Below are 25,046 nucleotides of genomic sequence, written 5' to 3' on the forward strand. Positions count from 1 at the left end.
GTCACCTGTGAAGAAGAAATATGTATATACACCACTCTATCTGTCTCAGTGCACAGTGGACAGAACACTAATTTTTCTGTCAGCCCATAATGGAGAGGACAGTACATCAATATATTGTTTAAAAATAATGTCGATAGTACGGTATTAAAAAAAAAAAAGAGAGAGACTTGACACAACTGTACCTCATAGTCAGGGGCATATATATAATGGGTGCAGTAGTGTGCGGGGCACACGGGCAACGGGGTCCAGGGCACTGCACACCCTGTACAGTACCCATAGTATACTTACCTCTCCGGAATCCCACGTCGGTGCTGTAAAAAACGGCTGGAAAATGGGCGCCGCGCCCATTTTCTTGTCATTTGCACATGCGCAGTACAGGGAAAATGGGCGCTGCAGCCATTTCCCGGTGACTTGCGCTATAGACTCTGGGCACTAGAGTGTGCCCGGAGTCTATCAGTGCGCTGCCAGCTGCCGGAGGGAGTGGAGGGGGCCCGTGCCGGAGACTGCACACGGACCCCTCCTCTGTATACACGGCCCTGCTCATAGTGCAAACTATCACTAATATCAAGAGAGGGGGGCGCTGTTGCTTTCCCTCACACAGGGCGCTACAATATCTAGGCAAATTAAGATTTTATTTAGGTAATTGTGAATACAATGCTAACACAAAGCTTGAAAATGATTATCACTTTGCAGTTTGATTGATGATTATCACTTAGCAGTTTGATTGATGCAGCCATAATACAATAATGTATTTGTAAATGTGTTATTCTCCTACAGATACGTATTATCTTGCTGTCCTTCCTCTGTATCTGTGAAGTAAATTATTATCAGTAGCGATCAGGCTTGGATGCCGGAACCTCAAGGAAAAAAAGGATCCTTGGATTGTGTCCCTATGTTATTTTGTAGGGCCAAAAGTGAGATCATATACTCTTATACTCATACTTACCGACCTTCCGGCAGCCCCCTCCGGGTAAGGGGCTGACAGGTCAGTGCAGTAGAGGGTGTGGGGGGTGGCTGAAGTGAGCGGTACAGGGGACGTGCCGGCACAAATGCATCATCCCAGACCCCCCCCGCTTTATAATGCCGATATTACCGGCATTATAAAGCAGGTAGCGGGGCAATGATGATACGATTTAGCGTAAATCGCGTCATTGCACCCCCCCCAAACAGCCCACTTTCGCATGCGGGCGCAGGGGGCCGCTGGACATTCCAGGAGACTTGCCTATTCTAGCAGGGAGCCGGTAGCGGCACCCGATTTTCGGGAGGCTCCCAGCAGTATATATATATCAGATATAACACATGGGGCTAAATGTAATAGAGTGCGAGCCGGTGCCGCTGCAGAAATACATGTGAGTATTCCCGTTATTTATAAAACAGCTTGGTTTTGCCTTTATCTTGCTTGCTGTTTTTTTTTTTTAAAATGGGAATACTTGCATGCAGTCTATTAGCCCATGGCCCTAATATATAAATATTACAATTTCAGCATGCCTCTAATTAGTTACATATTAATGCCATACATATCTATGTCAGACCGTACATGTCACTCTGTAATCATGCTTTGTGACACATTATTACAATACATTCTTTTTTTAATGATACCTGAATACCTTCGCAATTCTGGATTTTGAAATATATTGTAAATAATTATTTGACAAAACACTGTGAGCTAATTTTCATGCAGTCTTACATTTGATAGTAGTGTAATTAATGCGGCATGTTTGTCTTATGCAAATGCATTTGCTACTCTTCCACATAACAGTCTGATATCTAAGTTGAGCGCTGGTCTAAATGCTGGGAGGTATTATGATAGTGAATTTAAAACAAAAAATGCAAAAACAGATTAGATCTCCTTCTTTCAGTTAGACATTATGGGGGTGGCTGATTTATCTATCCTAGTGGGCTACACACCAAGGGGCCTATTTATCAATATTGTTTGTACTAAAAAAAATGTGAAAAAGGTTGTTTTCACACCCTTTTCACATTATTTTAGTATCACATACATTTATTTAAGGGATTTTGGAGCAGTTTTCGTGAAAAGCTACTCCATGCCTTTCAATTCACTTACTGTATTTTTTTAGTAAGCAGATCGCATTTCCCATACTTGGAATGGGAAATGTGATCTGCTCAGATTTATTTAAATAAATTGTAAAAAATACAGGGTGAAGCCCTGTGATAATAACGTCACCTGGAGATGGCGATATCCAGGCTGTCCCCTAGTTTCCCGACTCCTGCTCTGCTCTGACAGGCAGAGCAGAACCAGGAGCCGGGCCCAGTGATCAGCCGTGTGGTCTAAATAGACCACAAACTGATCACTGTAAAAAAAAATGGGTAAAAACCCCCCCACTTACCTGTATCCAGGGACTGGTGTTTGGTGCTCCAGTGATGTCCTCTGGGGCTCTTGTCAGCTGGTCTCCGGGCTCCTCACTGACCCCGGTCATCTGCTCTATGCCGGCATCTCAGTTTGAGAGCAGCTGAGCAGGGTCACAGTACAAGAGCCCGAAGATCAGCTGACCGGAGCCCCAGAGGACATCACCGGAGCACTGATCAGATAAATGTTAGCTGAAGGAAGGGAGGGGGTTGCGGGGAGTGATCCTGGTGGGGATGGGGGCTCGTGATAGGCAGGGTTGGTAGGCTCTCACTGAATTTTTTGCGAAAAATACAGGGAGAAGTGTGCAGAGAGGATTCGTAGGGACAGAGCTTTATCGCAAGCTCTATCCCAGCAAGGGATTTTTGATAAATTCCTTTGATATTTCCTAAATTTGAAAATATCTCACTACAACCGCATTTAAAGTGCGGATTGTAGTAAATAGGGGCCAATGTGGCCTATTCATTACCAAAATGTGATAGACACTTTAGAACCCCACTTTTATTTCTCCCTATAACAATCTTGTTAATCTGCATACATATTGATACACTGTTCTTTGATACGTCACTGTTTTCTTACTTGCATTCCTACAAATCTCTTGCACTCATATCTCATTTAAATTTCCAAATTTCTTTCCTCTTGTTTACTTATAAACACCATGACAAGGTTTACGTCAACTCCCTCCTTCCCTCTGTCTCTACCTAATCCTCTGTTCTGCCCCCTGCTTCCACCTTTATCCTTTCCCCCTTATCTCTTCCACCTCCTCCTCCCCTTCTCCCCCCTCCTCTGTCTGCCTACTCTTCACTCCTCACCCATTACTCCACTTTCTTCCTGTTCTACCCCCCCTCTGTCCTACTACCCCACCACCAAACCCTCCTCCTACACTCCTCTCCCTGTCACTTCACCCCACTGCCATCCACATCTCCCTCCCTGCCCACCTCCTATTGGTTCCCTTTCCAGCTCAGGTGCCCGCACCATCACTAAACTCTATTCATATCGGTCCCCCAAATTAATCTCACCTCCACGTTACAGCAACCCGGACAATCTCATTCACATCTCCCCCACAAATGCTATCTCTCTATCCTGTGCCCTCTGGAACGCCAGGTCAGTCTGTAATAAACTGGTCCCCACCCATGACCTTTTTATCTCCAACTCTCTGAATCTCCTAGCCATCACTGAAACTTGGATCTCACCCTCTGACACCACTTCTCCTGCTGCTCTATCCTCTGGGGGCTTTGCCTTCTCCCACACCCCCCGGCCTGGGGGTCGCCATGGTGGTGGAGTTGGGGTCCTTCTATCCACCAGTTACTCATACCAGCTAATACCCTCTGAACCATCCCTTACATTCCCCACATTTGAGGTTCATGCTATACGACTCTTCCAACCAGTAAACCTCAGAGTAGCTGTCATTTACCGTCCCCCTGGCTCTCCCTCCAAATTCCTTGACAACTTCGCTTCCTGGCTCCCTCACTTTCTCTCCTCAGATCTTCCCTCCATTATCCTAGGTGATTTTAATATTCCTATTGACATTCCCACAGAATCCTCTGCAGCTAAACTCCTTACCCTCACCTCTTCATTTGGTCTCGCCCAATGGACCTCCTCACCCTCCCATGTGAGTGGGCACTCACTTGACCTGGTCTTTACGCACCGTTGTGATATTTCTGATTACTCCAATTGCCCATTCCCCCTCTCTGACCATCACCTTCTCTCTTTTAACCTATCCCTCTCTCCTTGCCCTCCTCTAACTCCTAAGGCTACCATTACTAAGCGTAATATTGAGGCTATTGACACTGTTGCTTTTTCCTCCCTGCTGGACTCTCTTCTCTCCCCTATCATTTCTCTCTCCTGTCCTGAACAAGCTACTTCCCTGTACAATTCCTCCCTTGCTTCTGCTCTTGATTCTGTTGCTCCAGCAATAACCACTCACCCTCGCAGATCCACACCACAACCCTGGCATTCCAAATGCACCAGATACCTACAAAAGTGTTCAAGAATTGCGGAGCGTCAGTGGAGAAAGTCACGCTCTAAGGCTGACTTCCTCCATTTCAAATTTATTCTCTCCTCCTACAGTGCTTCCCTGTCTCTCTCCAAACAAACATATTTCAAGAACCTCATCTCCTCCCAGTCCTCAAACCCCCGGCGTCTCTTTGCCACTTTCAACTCCCTACTCTGCCCTTCCCCTCCTTGCCTTCCCTCCTCGCTCTCTGCCCTCGACTTTGCCACCTACTTTACATCTAAAATTGACTCCATACGTGAGGACATCATATCCCATCAGACCCTTAGCACTCCTCTCCCTCCTTGCCCTTACCACCCCTCCCCTTCTGTCTCACCAACTCTGACATCCTTCTCCCCTGCTTCTGGAGAGGAAGTCTTGGCCCTCATCCGGTCCTCCCCTCCTTCCACCTCCCCTCTTGACCCTATCCCTTCCCGTCTCCTCTCCCACTTGTCTCCTTCTGCCTGTTCCCATCTGGCTCACCTCCTTAATCTTTCCCTATCATCTGGCACTGTCCCTTCTGCATTCAAACATGCTCTTGTCTCCCCCATTCTTAAAAAACCTACCCTTGATCCTAACATACTTTCAAACTATCGACCCATCTCTCTTCTCCCTTTTGCTTCCAAACTCCTTGAGCGTATTGTCTACAACCGCCTTACCACCTTTCTTTCCTCCCACTCCCTCCTTGACTCATTTCAATCTGGCTTCCGATCTCTCCACTCCACGGAAACTGCCCTCACGAAAGTCAGCAACGACCTCCTTGCTGCCAAATCCAAGGGTCACTACTCTCTGCTCATTCTCCTTGACCTCTCTGCTGCATTTGACACTGTAGACCACCCTCTCCTCCTGCAAATCCTTTACTCTCTCGGTTTACGTGAAACTGCCCTCTCCTGGCTTTCCTCCTACCTCTCTGATCGTTCCTTCGCTGTGTCCTCTCATGACTCCTCTTCCCCTCCACTTCCACTAAAGGTAGGAGTTCCCCAAGGTTCTGTTCTTGGACCTCTCCTTTTCTCCCTATATACATCCTCTTTAGGTGAACTCATTAACTCCTTTGACCTCCAATATCATCTCTATGCAGATGATACTCAAATTTACCTTTCCACCCCTGAGCTCACCCCTGAGCTCCTTACCCGTATCTCCAACTGTCTCTCTGCTGTCTCTTCGTGGATGTCCCAGCGCTTTCTTAAACTTAACATGTCTAAGACTGAGCTGATCATCTTCCCACCCTCTTCCACTACATCACTTTCCACAATTTCGTTATCTATTGATGGCACAACTATCTCCTCTAGCCCCAAAGTGCGCTGTCTTGGAGTTATCCTAGACTCCTCCCTCTCCTTTAAACCGCACATTCAGCACATCTCGCAGTCCTGCCGTTTTCACCTAAAAAATATCTCCAGGATTAGACCCTTCCTCACCCAGGATGCCACTAAAACCCTCATCCACTCACTGGTCATATCCAGATTGGACTACTGTAACCTTCTCCTAGCTGGCCTCCCAGTCTCTCACCTCTCTCCACTACAATCTGTTCTCAATGCTGCTGCTCGGCTCATCTTCCTCTCCAGACGTTCTATATCTGCTTCCCCTCTCCTTCAAGCCCTACACTGGCTCCCCTTCCCCTTCAGATGCCAATTCAAGGTTCTTACATTCACCTACAAAGCCCTCACCAAATCCTCTCCCGCATACATTTCTGACCTTCTCTCCCTTCACACTCCCACCCGCCCACTTCGCTCAACTAATGCATGCCGCCTCTCTTGCCAACTGATTACTTCCTCCCACTCCCGCATCCGAGATTTTGCCCGTGCTGCTCCCTACCTTTGGAATGCTCTCCCTCTCCCTATCAGACTCTCCACCTCTCTACAAATCTTCAAACGGGCTCTCAAGACCCACTACTTCATCAAGGCCTTCCAGCACTCCTCCTAACCCACCTCATGCTCTTTTCTTCCTATCTTCCCCTTCTGTGTCACGCCTGTCTGTCTGCCCCTCCCCTTAGAATGTAAGCTCTCATGAGCAGGGACCTCTTCCCTCATGTGCTTCTCTTTACATTTTCTTCTACTCTCTACTCCCCATTAGGGCACCTAACACGGGACCGCCAACTCCCGGCAGCTTATTGTGAGTGCTTTAATCACTATTTCAGCAATGTATATAAGTTGTGTCCCTGTCCTGCACTGTAATGTACTGTAAGTTACTTGTTTCTTGTTCACTTATTAGTTCTATGTACTATGTAAGGCGCTGCGGAACACTTGTGGCGCCATATAAATAAAGGATAATAATAATAATAGCCACATGCAAATTACGGATCTGACTCGCCGCGATCTGTGGCGGTAGATCCAAATTCTAATAAAGCAATTCTGTATTGCTCTGGTGCCGGCACAGCTGCTCCGGAAGATGATCCCTATTGCCCATACATTCGTCGCTAATTAGTTGACCCAGCAGTGTTATTGCGCATGCTCACTGAGAGGGACAGAGGAGGCGTGGGGATCCATCTTTGCTATCGCGATCCCCTACCGTCTGAGGATGACATTAGAATCCACAGCCAATCTCTCAAATCCCGCTTTTTGTTTGATATCTGCCTGTTTTCTGTGGATTATGGTATTGAAGATATGTACTACTATCTCACGTGGTAAGGAACACCTCCTATCCATGGAACAAACAAGAGAGAAAAGAAGTCTATTTATGGCACACCAGGGGCGGAACTAGCGGCAGTGCAGCCGCTGCCTCGCACCAGGGCCCGCTGTGGTGCAGGGGCCCATGGCCGCCTGCATCCAACAGTGCTGCTGCCCGCCGACCCAGTCCCCATTAAGTAAATGGTTGGAGCTGGAGCAGACCCGCTCTGCTGCTCCGGCTCCAACATGACCTGACCTACAGTCCTACACCCGCCGTGGCCCGGCCTCTTGTTATGACACGGCGCACATGACATCATGCGCGCTGTGTTATAACAAGGGGCCAGGCTGCTGGAGAGAGAGGATCGACAGGAGCCGCGGATCGTGAGGAGCAGAGAGGAAGAAGCAGCCAAGGTAAGTAAGTGGCAGCATCGGCGGCGACTGCGGTGGTATTGGAGGTGGGAGGGGGGACGCAAAGCTGAGACACGCGGGGGGGGGATGAGACACGCTGGGGCTGCGGTGGAGAATGAGTTTGACACGCTGGGGCTGGGGGGAGAGGAGAATGAGTGACACGCTGGGAGGGAATGAGGCTGACACGCTGGGGCTGGGAGGGGAGAATGAGGCTGACACGCTGGGGCTGGGAGGGGGGAATGAGGCTGACATGCTGGGGCTGGGGGGGAATGAGGCTGACACGCTGGGGCTGGGGGGGGGGAGAATGAGTGACACGCTGGGAGGGAATGAGGCTGACACGCTGGGGCTGGCAGGGGGGAATGAGGCTGACATGCTGGGGCTGGGGGGGGGAGAATGAGGCTGACATGCTGGGGCTGGGGGGGAATGAGGCTGACACGCTGGGATTGGGGGGGTGAATGAAGCTGGCACGCTGGGGCTGGGGGGGGGGAATGGGGCTGACACGCTGGGGCTGGGGGGGGGAGAATGAGGGTGACACGCTGGGGCTGGGGGGGAGAATGAGGCTGACACGTTGGGATTGGGGGGGGAATGAAGCTGACAAGCTGGTGTTGGGGGGGGGGGAGAATGAGGCTGACATGCTGGGGCTGGGGGGGGAGAATGAGGCTGACACACTGGGGCTGGGGGGGAGAATGAGGCTGACACGTTGGGATTGGGGTTGGGAATGAAGCTGACAAGCTGGTGTTGGGAGGGGAGAATGCGGCTGACACATTGGGGGGGAGAATGAGACTGACACGCTGGGGCTGGGAGGGGGGGAATGAGACTGACACGCTGGGGTTGGGAGGGGGGAATGAGACTGACACGCTGGGGTTGGGAGGGGAATGAGGGCTGACACGCTGGGGCTGGGGGGGAGAATGAGGCTGACATGCTGGGGCTGGGGGGGAGAATGAGGCTGACATGCTGGGTCTGGGGGGGGAGAATGAGGCTGACATGCTGGGTCTGGGGGGGAGAATGAGGCTGACATGCTGGGGCTGGGGGGGGAGAATGAGGCTGACACGCTGGGGCTGGAGGGGGGAGAATGAGGCTGACACGCTGGGGCTGGGGGGGGAGAATGAGGCTGACACGCTGGGTCTGGGGGAAGAATGAGGCTGACACGCTGGGGCTGGGGGGGGGAGAATGGGGCTGACATGCTGGGGCTGGTGGGAGAGAATCAGGCTGACACACTTGGGGGGAATGAGGCTGACACGCTGGGGCTGGGGGAGAGAATGAGGCTGACACGCTGGAGCTGGGGGGGGGGAGAATGAGGCTGACACGCTGGGTCTGGGGGAAGAATGAGGCTGACACGCTGGGTCTGGGGGAAGAATGAGGCTGACACGCTGAGGCTGGGGGGAAGAATGAGGCTGACACGCTGGGTCTGGGGAAGAATGAGGGCTGACACGCTGGGTCTGGGGGGGAAGAATGAGGCTGACACGCTGGGTCTGGGGGAAGAATGAGGCTGACACGCTGGGTCTGGGGAAGAATGAGGCAGACACGCTGGGGCTGGGGGGAAGAATGAGGCTGACACGCTAGGGCTGTGGGAGAGAATGAGGCTGACACGCTGGGGCTGGGGGGGAGAATGAGGCTGACACGCTGGGGCTGGGGGAGAGAATGAGGGCTGACACGCTGGGGTCTGGGGGGAAGAATGAGGCTGACATGCTGGGGCTGGGGGGAAGAATGAGGGTGACACGCTGGGGCTGGGGGGGAGAATGAGGCTGACACGTTGGGATTGGGGGGGGGAATGAAGCTGACAAGCTGGGGTTGGGGGGGAGAATGAGGCTGACATGCTGGGGCTGGGGGGGGGAGAATGAGGCTGACACGCTGGGGCTGGGGGGGGAGAATGAGGCTGACACGTTGGGATTGGGGGGGGAATGAAGCTGACAAGCTGGGGTTGGGGGGGGGAGAATGCGGCTGACACGTTGGGGGGGGGAGAATGAGACTGACACGCTGGGGTTGGGAGGGGGGGAATGAGACTGACACGCTGGGGTTGGGAGGGGAATGAGGCTGACACGCTAGGGCTGGGGGGGGAGAATGAGGCTGACATGCTGGGGCTGGGGGGGGAGAATGAGGCTGACATGCTGGGTCTGGGGGGGGGGAGTGAGGCTGACATGCTGGGTCTGGGGGGGGAGAATGAGGCTGACATGCTGGGGCTGGGGGGGGGGGGGAGAATGAGGCTGACACGCTGGGGGCTGGAGGGGGGGAGAATGAGGCTGACACGCTGGGGCTGGGGGGGAAGAATGAGGCTGACACGCTGGGTCTGGGGGAAGAATGAGGCTGACACGCTGGGGCTGGGGGGGGAGAATGGGGGCTGACACGCTGGGGCTGTGGGAGAGAATGAGGCTGACACACTGGGGGGGAATGAGGCTGACACGCTGGGGCTGGGGGAGAGAATGAGGCTGACACGCTGGAGCTGGGGGGGGAGAATGAGGCTGACACGCTGGGTCTGGGGAAGAATGAGGCTGACACGCTGGGTCTGTCGGGGAAGAATGAGGCTGACACGCTGGGGCTGGGGGGGAAGAATGAGGCTGACACGCTGGGTCTGGGGGAAGAATGAGGCTGACACGCTGGGGCTGGGGGGGAAGAATGAGGCTGACACGCTGGGTCTGGGGGAAGAATGAGGTTGACTAGCTGGGTCTGGGGGGAAGAATGAGGCAGACACGCTGGGGCTGGGGGGAAGAATGAGGCTGACACGCTGGGGCTGTGGGAGAGAATGAGGCTGACACGCTGGGGGCTGGGGGGGAGAATGAGGCTGACACGCTGGGGCTGGGGGAGAGAATGAGGCTGACATGCTGGGGTCTGGGGGGAAGAATGAGGCTGACATGCTGGGGCTGGGGGGAAGAATGAGGCTGAGACGCTGGGGGCTGGGGGGGAGAATGAGGATGACACGCTGGGGCTGGACAGACTGGATTTAATGACTGGGGGGGGCAGTGAGGGGTGGTGAAAAAATGTTGGGGTGAGGGGGTACCAGGAATGAGCGGAAAGGGGGGGGGGTGGGGCAAAGCATATTCTTGCACCTGGGCCCACCACTCTCTAGTTCTGCCACTGTGGCACACTATATCAAATAAAAAATAACTTTTTTTGGATTTATAAAAATTATGCAGCCATTACCTCGCACAAATAGCGAAATATTTAAAATATATAGAAAATAGAAATAGTGAATAAGGTGGAAAGTATGAGTTTTTAAAAAAGGGAAATATCCTGCACTGTATACCTCTAGGAGAATCTTCTTATAATGTAGCAGGATTCCTAAACATCATCTCTTTGCAAAGGAAATCTCTCAGGATGCTGCAATATAGACGGAATTACACTGGTGGTACAGTATATCTTATTACTACATTAGCTAGTATTCATATTGTGGGATTACACTGTACAGTATATGGACATTGGGCCTTCCTCTGTTCCATTGTGTTCATATCTTTTTTCACAATAAATAAAGAGAATGAGAAAAAACTTTCCTGTCTCAGATTCATTTATTATTTTTGATTCAAAGATCTGTGAATTTCTCCACCTAAATGCCTCGATGTATCTTCATTAATTTGGGCAGTTTTCTTAGTCAGCTCCTATAAATTTTAATTTCATCAGCTTTATTTGGAATCATCAGTTGTTACTTAAATGGTGCTTATTGCCGATTTAGATACATTTTCATATTTATATAGCAACTATTGTAGCAAACTTATAGCAGCTTAGCAAGTAGTTCATGAAACAAAGGGCCTGATTCAGAGCCGCTCGTAAGCGGCCGCTCGTTCGTTCCAAGCGATGTTTGCACAACTGCGCATGCGTACGGATCGTAATACGCATGCGCAAACCAGTCAGTGCGGCCGAAAATCGTTTGTTCGCTAAATAGCGAATGCCTGCTATTTTGAGTGACAGGAGGAGGCGTATGTGGGTGGTAACAGGGGAAGGTGCTTGAAAACGGGGAGTGGAGATCCGAATGCAGGCGTGCTTAAAGGTCAAAACGGGCGTTTTAAGGGTGTGCATAATTAAAACAGCAGCGTCATTGACCACGTCACTGGGTTATTTTATAGTCAGAACTGCTCGCAAGATTGCGGTAGAAAAAACCAACCACAAGAATAGCGAGCAGTTCATACGCTGGTCGATGTACTCGATTAATCTAATAAATAGCGGACATGACGTATGGTGCGAGCGGCCAGGGGGCGTAGTTTTCCAAAAAACGACCGCATGTTTTGTTCGCTCGTTCAGACCTAGAGGCGTGAACAGACCGCAAACAGCGAACGGTTCATTTGAATAGACACCCCTTTTTTCTGAACGAGCGAGCGCAAATAGCCACTAATTATACACTTGTACTAGGGCCAGTATGTTATACATTAGGCAATTAAATGCCAACTGCCCTTTCGGTAATTATCCAGTGGAGCTTCCGTTTTTAGTACATTATTCAATGACATCTTATTACGGAGTCCTTTACACAAATCCTCCAATATTGTGGCTGGCTCCTTCAACACCATGGTATGCTCGGTAGCCTTTACCATGATGTGAATTAGCATAGACCCTGTTCACTGTTTGCCGATAACAGAGCTACTCTATTCTCCGGAAAGCTTCTGTGTGTGATGGCCACTCACAGTTAATTCAGGCTAGCATTTATTATTATTATTATTATTATTATCCTTTATTTATATGGCGCCACAAGGGTTCCGCAGCGCCTTACAAAGTACAGAAACAAATTAGCACACAAGAATACAGCTATTAACAGTACAGACAATGCAGGACAAGTACATGATTTATACACAATGGTGCATAACGCCTAAATAAGCAGCAGGGTGTCAGTAACCAAGTTTTAGGTGCCATTGTAAATTAAGTAAAAGGCAAGAAGAAGCACGTGAAGGAAGAGGGCCCTGCTCGCGAGAGCTTACATTCTGAGGGGAGGGTCAGACAAACAGGGGTGACACAGATGGGCTAGATAGTGAGGAAGGAGCATAGAGTAGTGGGTTAGGATGAGTGCTGGAAAGCATTGAGGAAGAAATGGGTCTTGAGGGCCCATTTGAAGATTAAGAGCCAGAAAGCCAAGTGATGGAGGAATTTTGAACAAAGGTCAGGGAGACAAAAAATGGCAGCTACTCGCTAATAGCATGGTTGTGACTCATTTCATTACATCACGGGCAGCATCATATTACGTATCGTGATATTCGCCAGTAGCGAAGCTGCTCTATTCAACAGCGGGCATCCCTCTGTTATGGCTGTCCACAGATAAATCAGGTTAGCCTGGTCGTGGGTACATCACGGGCAGCATCACAGTGCACATTACGAGGCGCATATATATTTTTAAACACATGACATTGTTTAGGTAATGACATTTTTAGTATCAGAGATTCAGGTATGTAGAAGCCCATTTGTTAAAGTGTATTTGAGGTATAATCCCCAAAAACAGCACTTTTCGGGGGTTTACTGGAAATACTAAGTATCCCCCGTATGTATTAAGGAGGGACTGCAGCAGGTATCTCTGATACCTAAAAATACAAATAAGGTGTCTTCGCTAATCACTATATAAAAAACATAGGCTGCGAAAATTATATAATAAATATATTATTATTTTATTGAACATATGAAAATATGAACTGCAGTTCAACTCTAAAAACATATATAAACATTACACATTGAATGAAAAAAGAAATTAAATGTTACATTAATAATCTAAACACATACTGTTACCAATATATCAAAGGAAAAAAGATAGATGTATTAAACTCTATGTAGAGCCTTGATGGTAATCAGCATATGTTGCTAATGGCAACCAGAATGATATCAATCTGTAAAGTAGGTATAGTCACTCTGTTGAAACCTGATATAGGGTATAGTGACTCCCTAAACTATGGAGCTGTGGAGCTAACAAAATCTTGGTATGGTGAATGTAATAGCGGTGGGTCTCCAGACCAGCACCACTCCGGCGGCTAACTGCGGGACTGTGCGTGGCTCCAATGACTCACAAGCAGGGAAGTCGTGCAGGAAGGGGAGCCGTTCGCGCTTCAGCGACTCCCGATCAGGCCGCAGGTGGTGAAGGCTGGACAAGTCTACCTCTGTGGGGAATCCCCCCGTCCAGCGGAGGCAACAGATAGCAGAAATGATGGTCCGCACAAACAGGCTCAGCAATGTCCGTCAGTGTGTCTCAGCAACACTGGTGGGTAATTAATATGCAGATAGTGAAAATCACCAAACAATGGTTCCACAGATTGAATACAGCAGTGTAGTTGGTCAAGAGTTGAAAAAGCAGTCCAGAGAACTTCCCTGCCTGTGAGTCATTGGAGCCATGCACAGTCCTGCAGTTAGCTGCCAGAGCGGCACTGGTCACAGGGACCAACATCACACCTACTTGTTTCTATTTGTCTGGGAGTCGCAGGAGCAGTTGATTCCTAGCGAGTCTTTGGAGCTTTGAGTCCACTGGGGCAGGTGAGATACTGGACTGCGGGTTTTGGTCTGGAGACCCACCGCTATTATATTCACCATACCAAGATTTTGTTAGCTTATCGGCTCCGTAATTTAGGGAGTCACTATACCCTATATCAGGTTTCAACAGAGTGACTATACCTACTTTACAGATTGATATAATTCTGGTTGCCATTAGCAACATATGCTGATTACCATCAAGGCTCTACATAGAGTTTAAAACATCTATCTTTTTTCCTATGATATACTGGAAACAGTATGTGCTTAGATTATTAATGTAACATTTAATTTCTTTTTTCATTCAATGTGGAATGTTTATATATGTTTTTAGAGTTGAACTGCAGTTCATAATTTCATTTGTTCAATAAAATTATAATATATTTATGATTTTGACAGCCTATGTTTTTTATATAGTGATTAGCGCAGACACCTTATTTGTATTTTTTTGTTCCTTTTTGAGGGTGGTTTGCAGGTATCTCGCTGGTGTCAGCAGCAAGTCTCTATATTAGACAACACCTGAGTGTTTTTCTTTCTCATCTCTGATACCTGCTGTGATCCCTTCATTCCCGCTGGCAGCCGGATCCCCCATAGGTTTATATGGGGGATGCGATGCTGCCAAATGACCAATATCCATAATGTGATGCATTCCAGATAATGGCCCGCACAGCTAACACCATCTGAAGATGACATTAGCCGCTGTAGCCTATGGGCTACACCGTGCACTATTAGCCAGCAGAGGGAACCGCTAGAAAACCTCCCCAGCTATGGCGGATGTGCATGTGCAGTCCGCGGGACTATGGAAGTGCACCACCCCCTGCACTGGCCGGAAGCTCTCCGGAGACATCACAGAGATGGGCTCCTTTCGGAGCCCGTGTCCCTGCTTGTACCAGATGATACATCTGGCCGATAGGATCACTTTTTGCGAAGTGATCATGGGCGTTACTGGCATGCCCTGATCGCATTGCAAAAGTGATCATTGATAAATGGGCCCCACAGTGAGAAACACTGATGTGCGTTTCGCTACTAAGCTGTAACAAGTACAAGCTTAGTAGCGAAACGCGCGTCGAAGGAGCCGGACACAATATTGGAGGATTTGTGTAAAGGACCCCGTAATAACGGTTTTATTAGCGTCATTGAATAATGTATTAAAAACGGAAGCTCCACTGGATAATTACCAAATTTAATTGCCTAATGTATAACATACTGGCCCTAGTACATGTGTATAATTAGTGGTGTTTGCAGATACACATATAGTGACAATACATTACTTGTCAGTACACAGCATTGGATAAGCACTTTGTTTCATGAACTACTTGCTAAGCTGCTATAATTTTGTTACAATAGTTGCTATAGAAATATGAAAATGTATCTAATCGGCAATAAGCACCGTTTAAGTAGCAACTGATGATTCCAAATAAAGCTGATGAAATTAAAATTTATCGGAGCTGACTCTAAGAAAACTGCCCAAATTAATGAAGATACATCGAGGCATTTAGGTGGAGAAATTCACAGATCTTTGAATCAAAAATAATAAATGAAACTGAGACAGGAAAGTTTTTTCTCATTCTCTTTATTTATTGTGAAAAAAGATATGAACACAATTGTAATCCCACAATATGAATACTAGCTAATGTAGTAATAAGATATACTGTACCACCAGTGTAATCCGTCTATATTGCAGCATCCTGAGAGATTTCCTTTGCAAAGAGATGATGTTTAGGAATCCTGCTACATTATAAGAAGATTCTCCTAGAGGCATACAGTGTAGGATATTTTCCATTTTTTAAAACACATACTTTCCACCTTATTCACTATTTCTATTTTCTTTATATTTTAAATATTTTGCTATTTGTGTGAGGTAATGGCTGCATAATTTTAATAAATCCAATAAAAGTTATTTTTTTATTTGCTATAGTGCGCCATAAATAGACTTCTTTTTCTCTCTTCTTTGTTCCATTTACTAATTAAGTCTTGGGCAGCACCCCCCTAACTGATATTAATAGAGCTATATGTGATGATTTGTGATTAATTAGGGGTTCTTTCTGTACAATACTGTATACAGTCAGGTGCATAAATATTGGGACATTGACAGAATTTTCATATTTTGGCCTCTATTCACCACCACAATGGCTTTGAAATGAAACAAACAAGATGTGCTTTAACTGCAGGCTTTCAGATTTAATTTGAGGGTAATTACATCCAAATCAGGTGAACGGTGTAGGAATTACAATGGTTTCTATATGTGCCTCCCACTTTTTAAGGGGCCAAAAGTAATGGGACTAACTAAACCATCCTAAATCTAACTTTCACTTTTTAATACTTTGTTGCAAATCCTTTGCAGGCAATTACAGCCTGAAGTCTGGAACGCATAGACATCACCAGACGCTGGGTTTCATCCCTGGTGATGCTCTGCCAGGCCTCTACTGCAAATGTCTTCAGTTCCTGCTTGTTCTTGGGGCATTTTCTCTTCAGTTTTGTCTTCATCAAGTGAAATGCATGCTCAATCGGATTCAGGTCAGGGGATTGACTTGGCCATTGCATAACATTCCACTTTTTAGCCTTAAAAAACTCTTTAGTTGCTTTTGCACTATGCTTCGGGTCATTGTCCATTTGCACTGTGAAGCGCCGTCCAATGAGTTCTGAAGCATTTGACTGAATATGAGCATATAATATTGCCGAAACACTTCAGAATTCATTCTGCTGCTTTTGTCAGCAGTCAGATCATCAATAAATACAAGGGAACCAGTTTCATTGGCAGCCATACATGCCCACTCCATGACACTACCACCACCATGCTTCACTGATATTTTGGATCATGAGCAGTTCCTTTCCTTCTTCATACTCTTTTCTTCCCATCACTCTGGTACAAGTTGATCTTTGTCTCATCTGTCCATAGGATGTTGTTCCAGAACTGTAATGGCTTTTTTAGATGTTGTTTGGCAAACTCTAATCTGGTCTTCCTGTTTTTGTGGCTCACCAATGGTTTACATCTTGTGGTGAACCCTCTACAATCACTCTTGTGAAGTCTTCTCTTGATTGTTGACTTTGACACATATACACCTACCTCCTGGAAAGTGTTCTTGATTTGGCCAACTGTTGTGAAGGGGTTTTTCTTCACCAGGGAAATAATTCTTCTGTTATCCACCACAGTTGTTTTCCGTGGTCTTCCGGGTCTTTTGGTGTTGCTGAGCTCTCCAGCGCATTCTTTCTTTTTAAGAATGTTCCAAACAGTTGATTTGGCCACACCTAATGTTTTTGCTATCTCTCTGATGGGTTTGTTTTGATTTTTCAGCCTAATGATGGCTTGTTTCACTGATAGCGACAGCTCTTTGGATCTCATATTGAGAGTCGACAGCAACTGATTCCAAATGCAAATGTCACAACTAGAATCAACTCCAGACCTTTTACCTGCTTAATTGATAATGAAATAATGAGGGAATAGCCCACACCTGTCCATGAAATAGCTTTTGAGTTGATAGTCCCATTACTTTTGGCCCCTTAAAAAGTGGGAGGCACATATAGAAACCATTGTAATTCCTACACCATTCACCTGATTTGGATGTAATTACCCTCAAATTAAATCTGAAAGTCTGCAGTTAAAGCACATCTTGTTTGTTTCATTTCAAAGCCATTGTGGTGGTGAATAGAGGCCAAAATATGAAAATTCTGTCAATGTCCCAATATTTATGCACCTGACTGTATATCTTCATTTCCTGTGCGATAGAACCTCCTCTTTTCCTTATATCCCCTCCTATCCATGACATGTCCTGTGTTGCAATTTTTATGAATTGTCCGTTACTTAAAAGCGTGAAAAGCTACTGTTTCCGCATGTGTGATTGCCGCGCTGAAATTGATGAATACGTCCCCCAGCTTTAGAACCTGTATTGTAAACAGCATGCTAATTCCTTACTTCTGGTTCTCCGCAATCACACTGTTCTCCTTCTTCAACGTAACCATTTCCACACTTCTGTTGTCCAAATGATTCTGTAACTTCAGGCATGTTATATAGACACATGCCTACTCCCTTCTCCAGGCTTGTGTCCAAGTCCTTCTTGCTGCAGCTGCTGAACACTGTGGGGAATGGGTATCTGCAAAGGAACAGAAGACAAGCAATGCTAAATCAGTCTCTTACTGCAAAGAAATATTTCCTAATAACTCTCTATTGCCGGCGTCACCCAGGACCCAGAATGCAGATGACACCAAGTTATCCGGCCATTTGTTCTGGTGCACATTAGGAGGACGCCAGAGTGGCACAGAGGGGGACACTGTTTGCTTTGTAAAATAAAATGAAGACTTTGCAGGCATCCTCCTTGAAGAGACATATGTGGCTAATATTTTATTCCTTTCACAAACACAATTTTTGGGCCCTTCCAGTGCCAAACGCGTGTCTCTCGCATGATTATATTGTGTCTGGATGCAGACCAGCTGGCAAGTCAAATGCAAGCCTCATTTTCTCCCTGAAGACAGTGGACCATATATTCATTACGGCTTCGCAGCAAGGCAATAACTCACTGCTGTGACAAGTCAAAGGCAAACCGTTAATGAGCTCATACTATAGTCACCTGCAATTAGAGTGCAGGGCCGCAATGCAACAGTAACCGAATGCCGTTTCCATGTTCACTGCTTTACTAGGCCATGCACTATTGTCCAGAGATAAAGTGTTAGGTCAAACAATGAAGGAATCAGCGTGATAAAAAAAAAATTACCTTCTAATGTACAGCATTTATCAGCTACAAAAGTATAAAGAGACATGTATGTTACACAAAGAACAGTGTATAGGGGGCTTGAAGGTGTGTAAGCTGATGAAATCTATAGATGGAAGAAAAGCTTGACGCACAATTATCAACACTGTAACACACAAATTACATAATAATAATAATAATAATAATAATTACTTCAATATTTAATGCAGCTAGAGAAAGGAAATATGGCAGGAGAACAGCTTTGAGATGGGTACACACTGTGCCTACAGATTTGCCGACACAGCAGCGATCAGGTAAGCTATACAGACTTACCGATCGGCCGCTCAATGTGTGTTGCCTGACGTCATAACTGGGCAGGCATTTGAATTTGGCCGCCCAGTTGAGTTGTCAGTCACCGGCAGTCCCTGTAGCAAGTATACGGACAGTCGCTGACCACCAGTACACACAGCCAGATGCGCCGATGTATTATCTGCAGATATATCGCCCATCTGCTGTACTGCAGAGCAGTTGCGATATGTCTGTAAATGTCATCGTTTGAAGACATATCGGGGGTACACATCTGTCAAAATGCTCGCTTGATTGCACAGCCGATACATTGCACAGTCTTTAGTCCAAGGCTTATACAGTAATCTGATGCTATGAAACTGTTTGCTTAGAGCTTATTCCCTTTTTATTTCATGCTACAGTATATACTTGTTTCACACCTAAATTCAATATTAATCACTTAACTGATAATTTTTTTCCCAGAAAACTGCTCAGAAATGTTTTTTTTATTTTTATTATTTAGTAAAGGTTTAAAAAATATATTTTTAATAATATATTGAAGTATTTTATTAAAAAAAAAAATATCTAGGGGTGTTTTGTAACCCACCCATACCCCCATGTCCATAGGCCCCCAATATAAAATAACTGGCCACCCCCTATAGGCAATAGACCACCCAGAGGTCATAAACCTGAATAATAATACCCCTCACACCCCATTAATAGTAAAAAAATCCCTGTTTTCTAAACCAACTCTCCCCCTGTACAAAGACCTTTTTTCTTTGCCCCCCCCTTCCTCCTACCCTGTGACCAATCTAATATTTTTTAATTATTATTTTACCCCCCCTCCAGAATTATATTTCTTTTTATTAGCCCCCCGGCCCCCCACTGATGTTAGATCCCCACCCCCTTGGTAACCCCCCCAGCTCCCATGGTCATACACCTCCCCTCCCCATATGCAGAGCGCAGCGTAGCGTGTATCAAGGGGGGCTGATGATCAGTCCCCCCTGCTGAAGTTGATTTCTGCACTTATAAAGATCAGCCAAAAAGTGCTGTGCTGTGGTCCCCAGCACATGCTCCCCAGAGTGCCGTTCGCATGGCATTCTCGGGTGCGATTCTGAAAGTGATAATGGCTGTCACTTACAGGGGGGCCGGGAAGTCAGAGGAGATCCGTTCTGCACAAGTGGCGGACTGTCTTTTTTCTAATGCCGCCTCCTGTTTGTAAAGAACTGAGATGGCTATTTGCTGCATTTCCGACAGACGTGTCTTCAAACGCACCACTGGCCGCACCTTCGAAACTTGCACCTATGGCGGGTGCAGTTTCACCGACTGAGGGCCTGATTCAGCAAGGATCGCAAGTGCAAAGCTACACGCAGGCTATAGATATGATGTATGCACGCAGGTAGCTTTGCAATTTCGATCTTTGCAGATATGGTAATGCACAGAAGACATCACGCCCCCTGTGCATTACTTATTTGACCTGCATTGTCCAATGCAGCATCAGATACTTTGTGAGAACATCTGCCGGCTAAGTGACCCATGGGGTCCCGCAAGCCGGCCGCCACTAATAAGAGGAAGAGGCCAGGAAATCTCTGTCAGCCGACGGACATCCTGGTCTCTTCCCTCCCCCACTGCGGCGGCGACATTCCTCCATTTCGGTAAACGGAAGCCATCGCCACCCCCTTCCCACGCACAAACGTGCAGGATCGCAGACCTGTTCTGCACCTGCGCAGAATGGATCAGGCACCTGCGCAGATTCCCATTCATTGGGAGTCTGAGTTCATCCGCTTTCAGTGACATGCCCCCCATGCATACGTCTGCTTCACCATCTACCTGTAACCTCCCAGGAATGCCCATTAAAATTGACAGACCGCGTGCGTCCGATACTGTGCTGCATCTCTGTGTGCAGTCAGTTGGGTCGCATGCGCTGTGCGACTCAGACACAAGCGGCCGTTAGTGTGCGCCATCGATGCTGCGTCCATCTCTGAATCAGGCCCTGTATGGCATGAGAGCAGTGGGAGTGCATACTGGCGGCACTGAGTAATGGAGTATAGTAGTTGCGAGCAACTGATACTGATTTGCAACCAATGTGATCATAATTCTGACCGCTTCCAGCAATTGGAAATCCCATACAAGCATCTGTACACTGAGTTGGACCAGTGTACAGACAACTCAGAGGTGGTAGAGGCTAAGACAGAAGAGCAATTTATACATGCTTGGGATAGGCATAAGAATATCCTTACAAAGAACTGAAGATCACACAGGGCTGAGGTTACCAAAAGGTACACCGGGGCAGACTAGATGGGCCAAGTGGTTCTTATCTGTCATCAAATTCTATGTTTCTTGGACCTATTCATCAAACGACAAATGGCCCGGTAACCATACAGAAACGCTAGTTTACGCATGTTTTAGTCACCGGGCCACTCATCATCAGGGGTCCGATAGGACCCCCTGATATTCAGCAAACTCCGAAAACTGAAATGGGATACGAAGAGGGATCTGAGCGATCCCTCAGCTGCCTTCTCACGGGCTCCCTGGCGGCTGTGCGCATGCGTGACCACAGGTAGCTGGGCCGACGGGGAGGGGTTAAGTAACACAGCTTTGGAGCACCTGTTCCCTCACAGGAGCAATGATGAATTGCTCCGGTGTAATCTATCCCCCACTGTGAGTTGGATACTTATTTATCCCTCGCAGCGAGGAACAGACCTCTCTATGTTTCTTCTGTCACCACTGGTATAATTTAACACTCATGCCTGGATCTTGTATCATCAGACCTCTCCATTAGTGCTACTTTACAGACCAAGGGGGAGATGTACTAAGCTCTGGAAAGTGATAAATTGGAGGGTGATAAACTACCAGCCACTCAGCTAACTGTCAAGTTACAGGCTGTGTTTGAAAAATGACAGTTAGGAGCTGATTGGTTGGTAGATTATCACTCTCCAATGTCTCACTTTCCAGAGTTTAGTACATCTGCCCCCAGGTTAACTAATCTGGTCACAGGACCTTCCACAATCTGGTGAGTATAATCATGGATGCAGAGAGGCCTGAGGGGTTGGTACTAAATACCCAGGCCTGCCACGGAGTAGGAGCACCAGGCCTCGTTGGCAGCAGCGCGGAAAGTCTATGAAGTGCATATTTTGCCGTGCCGGTGTGGCCACTCCCCATACATGGCCACACCCCCAGTCCAGTAACAGGGCCCACAAGGTGAATCTGCAAACTAATTACACAATCACATGATACACAATCCAAACAGAGCTAAGTTACAGATGCTCAGTCCTGACCATCACTGTATATTGGTATTGTGAATGTACTAAATACTATATTTATATTGAATAATGCAAAATGAATGATCTGAAGTGTTCTTTCATTGAGAATTGTATTAGCAATTGAATGAAAACAATGAAACTGCCACTTGCACACAGCGGAGCTTATTTCCTAAGCACAATGGGAAACACTATGGTTTTGCACCGATGCGTACCAGCAGACACCATTGCACCTAAAGAGGTTGGGTTTGTGTATTTGCTTAGAGTTTCCAAATACTCCGGAGGATGTTTATAAAATGCACCTATGTCAACACACAGAACAGCTTGGTTCTGCACCAGCTGGTCTGCCCAGCTAACTTTATGCAGCATGGTTCCTCTCCAAAATCGGAGGGCGGCTCAGCAACAGTGCGCCTTGATGTACTACTAAGAGGTGATGATCTTCCAAGGGGCACAGTGCAAAAGCGTAAATTTCACATCAAAGTCCAACTGCTCACCCCTTTATTACCACCCCATGCCTTCAAACCCTTTTTGTAAACTGCTGCTTGTTTCTGCCTGTACCCAGGTTGCAGAATATGCAAGTGAAAAAAGGCTTTGTGCCCATACATTTACTATGGAACACACTAAGGGGCTGATTCACAGGGGACTCAGAAGTGCCCTCAGCTACGTTTATTGGCGGTTGCCCATCTCCGACTGTATGCAAATGCAGATACAAATCCCTTCCCTTGTGTACCATCTGTGCGTCCGAATGTGCAAGGACTGAGACGTCCACTTTCATGCTGTACTACCGATTGGTGTGTTCTTTAGACACCACCATCGGTCGCACCATTGAAACTTACAGTTTCTCCATCCAACACGTCCCTGTCACCGCCCAGAAACACCCACTGCATCTTCTCCCTGCGTGCGCCTGAAATTGCAGCTGTGACTCTGTAAGGACACAATGGGGAAGCATGTGCGGTAACAAAAAATCGCTCCACTACGTCCGGCATCAGCATGCATACATCTCTGAATCAGGCCCTAAGCCTATCAATGGGCTGGATTCAGAGGTGTACACAGGACCTGATTCAGACCCGCTCGCTAAGGCGCGATCGCTCGCTCTGAGCGATTTTCGCATGCGTATAATTCGCAGTGCGTGTGCGCAAGCCATTCGTTGCAATCTGATTTTGGTAGCTTGTAAGCCACTATCATTTCGCTGCTTTGAATGACAGATAGTGCCATTTGTGGGTGGTAACGGGGGAAGGTGCTTGTGAACGGGGGAGTGGATGTGCGAACGCAGGCGTGTCTGGCCACCAAAACGCCGTTTAAAGGGCGTGCATAATTAGCAAAGTAGCGTCATTGTAGACGTCACCTGCATGTATTTCGGCCAGTGCTGATCGCTGTGCTTGCGGCAACCCCAAGGGCTGCGAGCAGCTCCGATGGCTCACGATGGTCCCAATTAATCCTTCATTTCCTGGAGATGACGTGTGTTGCGAGTGGCAAGGGGGCGTCTTCAGACATTAGTGAGCCATTTGCTGTAGCTCGCTAAAACATAGTGGGCGTCCTTACGCGACGCAGTGCGAGCACTTAATATATATATCCGACCCATTTTTGCCAGCGAGCGATCGCATCTTGCGAGCTCCACAGTGTCGATGATTGCGCAGTTGAGCGATTATTCGCTACTGTGCATTCTCGAAAAGTCCTGAAAACCCCAACGGTGCATGCGTCACCCTGAGCGTATGCAGGAATGCGCTGTTGTGTACATAGCTTCTGGCATTAGAAGTGATGAGGCAAAAATCATGGGTGTTCCTGGGCGATGACTGGGAGCTCGCCAGAAATGTAAGAAAAGGCCGTCTCATGTGCGCGTTAAGCTGGGTACACACTAGGTCGACAGGTTGACCTATCTGATGATTGGTAAGTGCATACACACTTGCCAAATGTCTGCCCGATATGCCGGGCTTGACATCATAACTGAGCGGCATTTAAATTTGGCTGCCCAGCTGAGCCATCACTCATCAGCATTTCCCTGCAGCAGCAGCATGTATACGGGTGATCGGCGGGTCGACCCGTACACACCAGCCGATGACTGGTATATCTTTCAGATATATTGCCCATCTGCTGTGAATTACGTAATTCATAGACATATCGGGTGCACGTAACCGCAAATGTACTAGATATATCGGTCATTCAATGGAACGGCCGATATTCCTATCAGTGTGTACCCAGCTTTATGGGATTGGTGCGAGCGTGTCAGTGAAAGTGGCTGCATACTCAGATGCAGATCCGCAGACACAGAGGCCACGTTCAGACCAAATTCAGAAGGAGACACTGTGCAAGAGTCAATGCTGCACATGATGGTGCGTCGATGGTGGAATGTTGGAACCACTGGCAGAGGTGCACTGTCCACGGGCATTTAAAGTGGACGTCCCTAAGCTTGCACATTCCGGTGCACGCCAGTACACAACGGGGACTTGCATTTGCATATTATTGCCACTGCTACTCCCCAAAAGGCTGCAGAGGCGACTGCATCAGCGTCAACCTCTGACTCCTATTGGCAACAAAACTAGACCACAATTCCACTCGCTCTCCCCATAACTAGACACACCTGCACACTTGATAATTATAAAAAGCTATTCGCCTACGGAAATGAAATCGCACTTCGTCATAACAGAAAGGCGGCCGGTCTTCCTTGGATTAAATAAATTCCTATTGTATGAAACCATTTTATTTCCTAACTTCAAGTGTTTTTCTTTCTGCAAACTTTATGTATTACAAGTTATATCTCAACTGAATAAAAAACAAACTAAGAAATAGTTATCCTTCCCACACCTCTATTATATGCATTCTGCCTGATAAACGTAGAAATGAAAGATGTGTATTGCTCTTAGCAATTTATTTGCTAAAACACCCACACCACAACAAATCCTGCTTCTGCCAGCAGCAATGAATCATGCTGTATGGGAAATGCTTATCTCAATGCTCTAAAGAGAAATTAAGAGCTTCAAAAAAGAATAAGTTCATACAAGATGTACCTCTTATACTGTACTATTA

At 47.3% G+C, this 25,046-nt stretch overlaps 1 protein-coding gene across 1 annotated transcript in view; it reads right to left on the reverse strand.

The window, feature by feature from the left end:
• Positions 1-25,046, reverse strand: part of ADAM12 (ADAM metallopeptidase domain 12) — a 736,937-nt gene that overhangs the window by 188,001 nt on the left and 523,890 nt on the right. The window contains exon 12 of the mRNA XM_088452195.1: positions 17,706-17,883. Coding sequence (XP_088308321.1) covers positions 17,706-17,883 — 178 coding nt within the window. The remainder of the gene's footprint in view (positions 1-17,705; positions 17,884-25,046) is intronic.

This window comes from Taudactylus pleione, unplaced genomic scaffold, assembly GCF_031769625.1.
Source record: "Taudactylus pleione unplaced genomic scaffold, aTauple2 ptg000034l, whole genome shotgun sequence".
NCBI classification, from domain to species: Eukaryota; Metazoa; Chordata; class Amphibia; order Anura; family Myobatrachidae; genus Taudactylus; species Taudactylus pleione.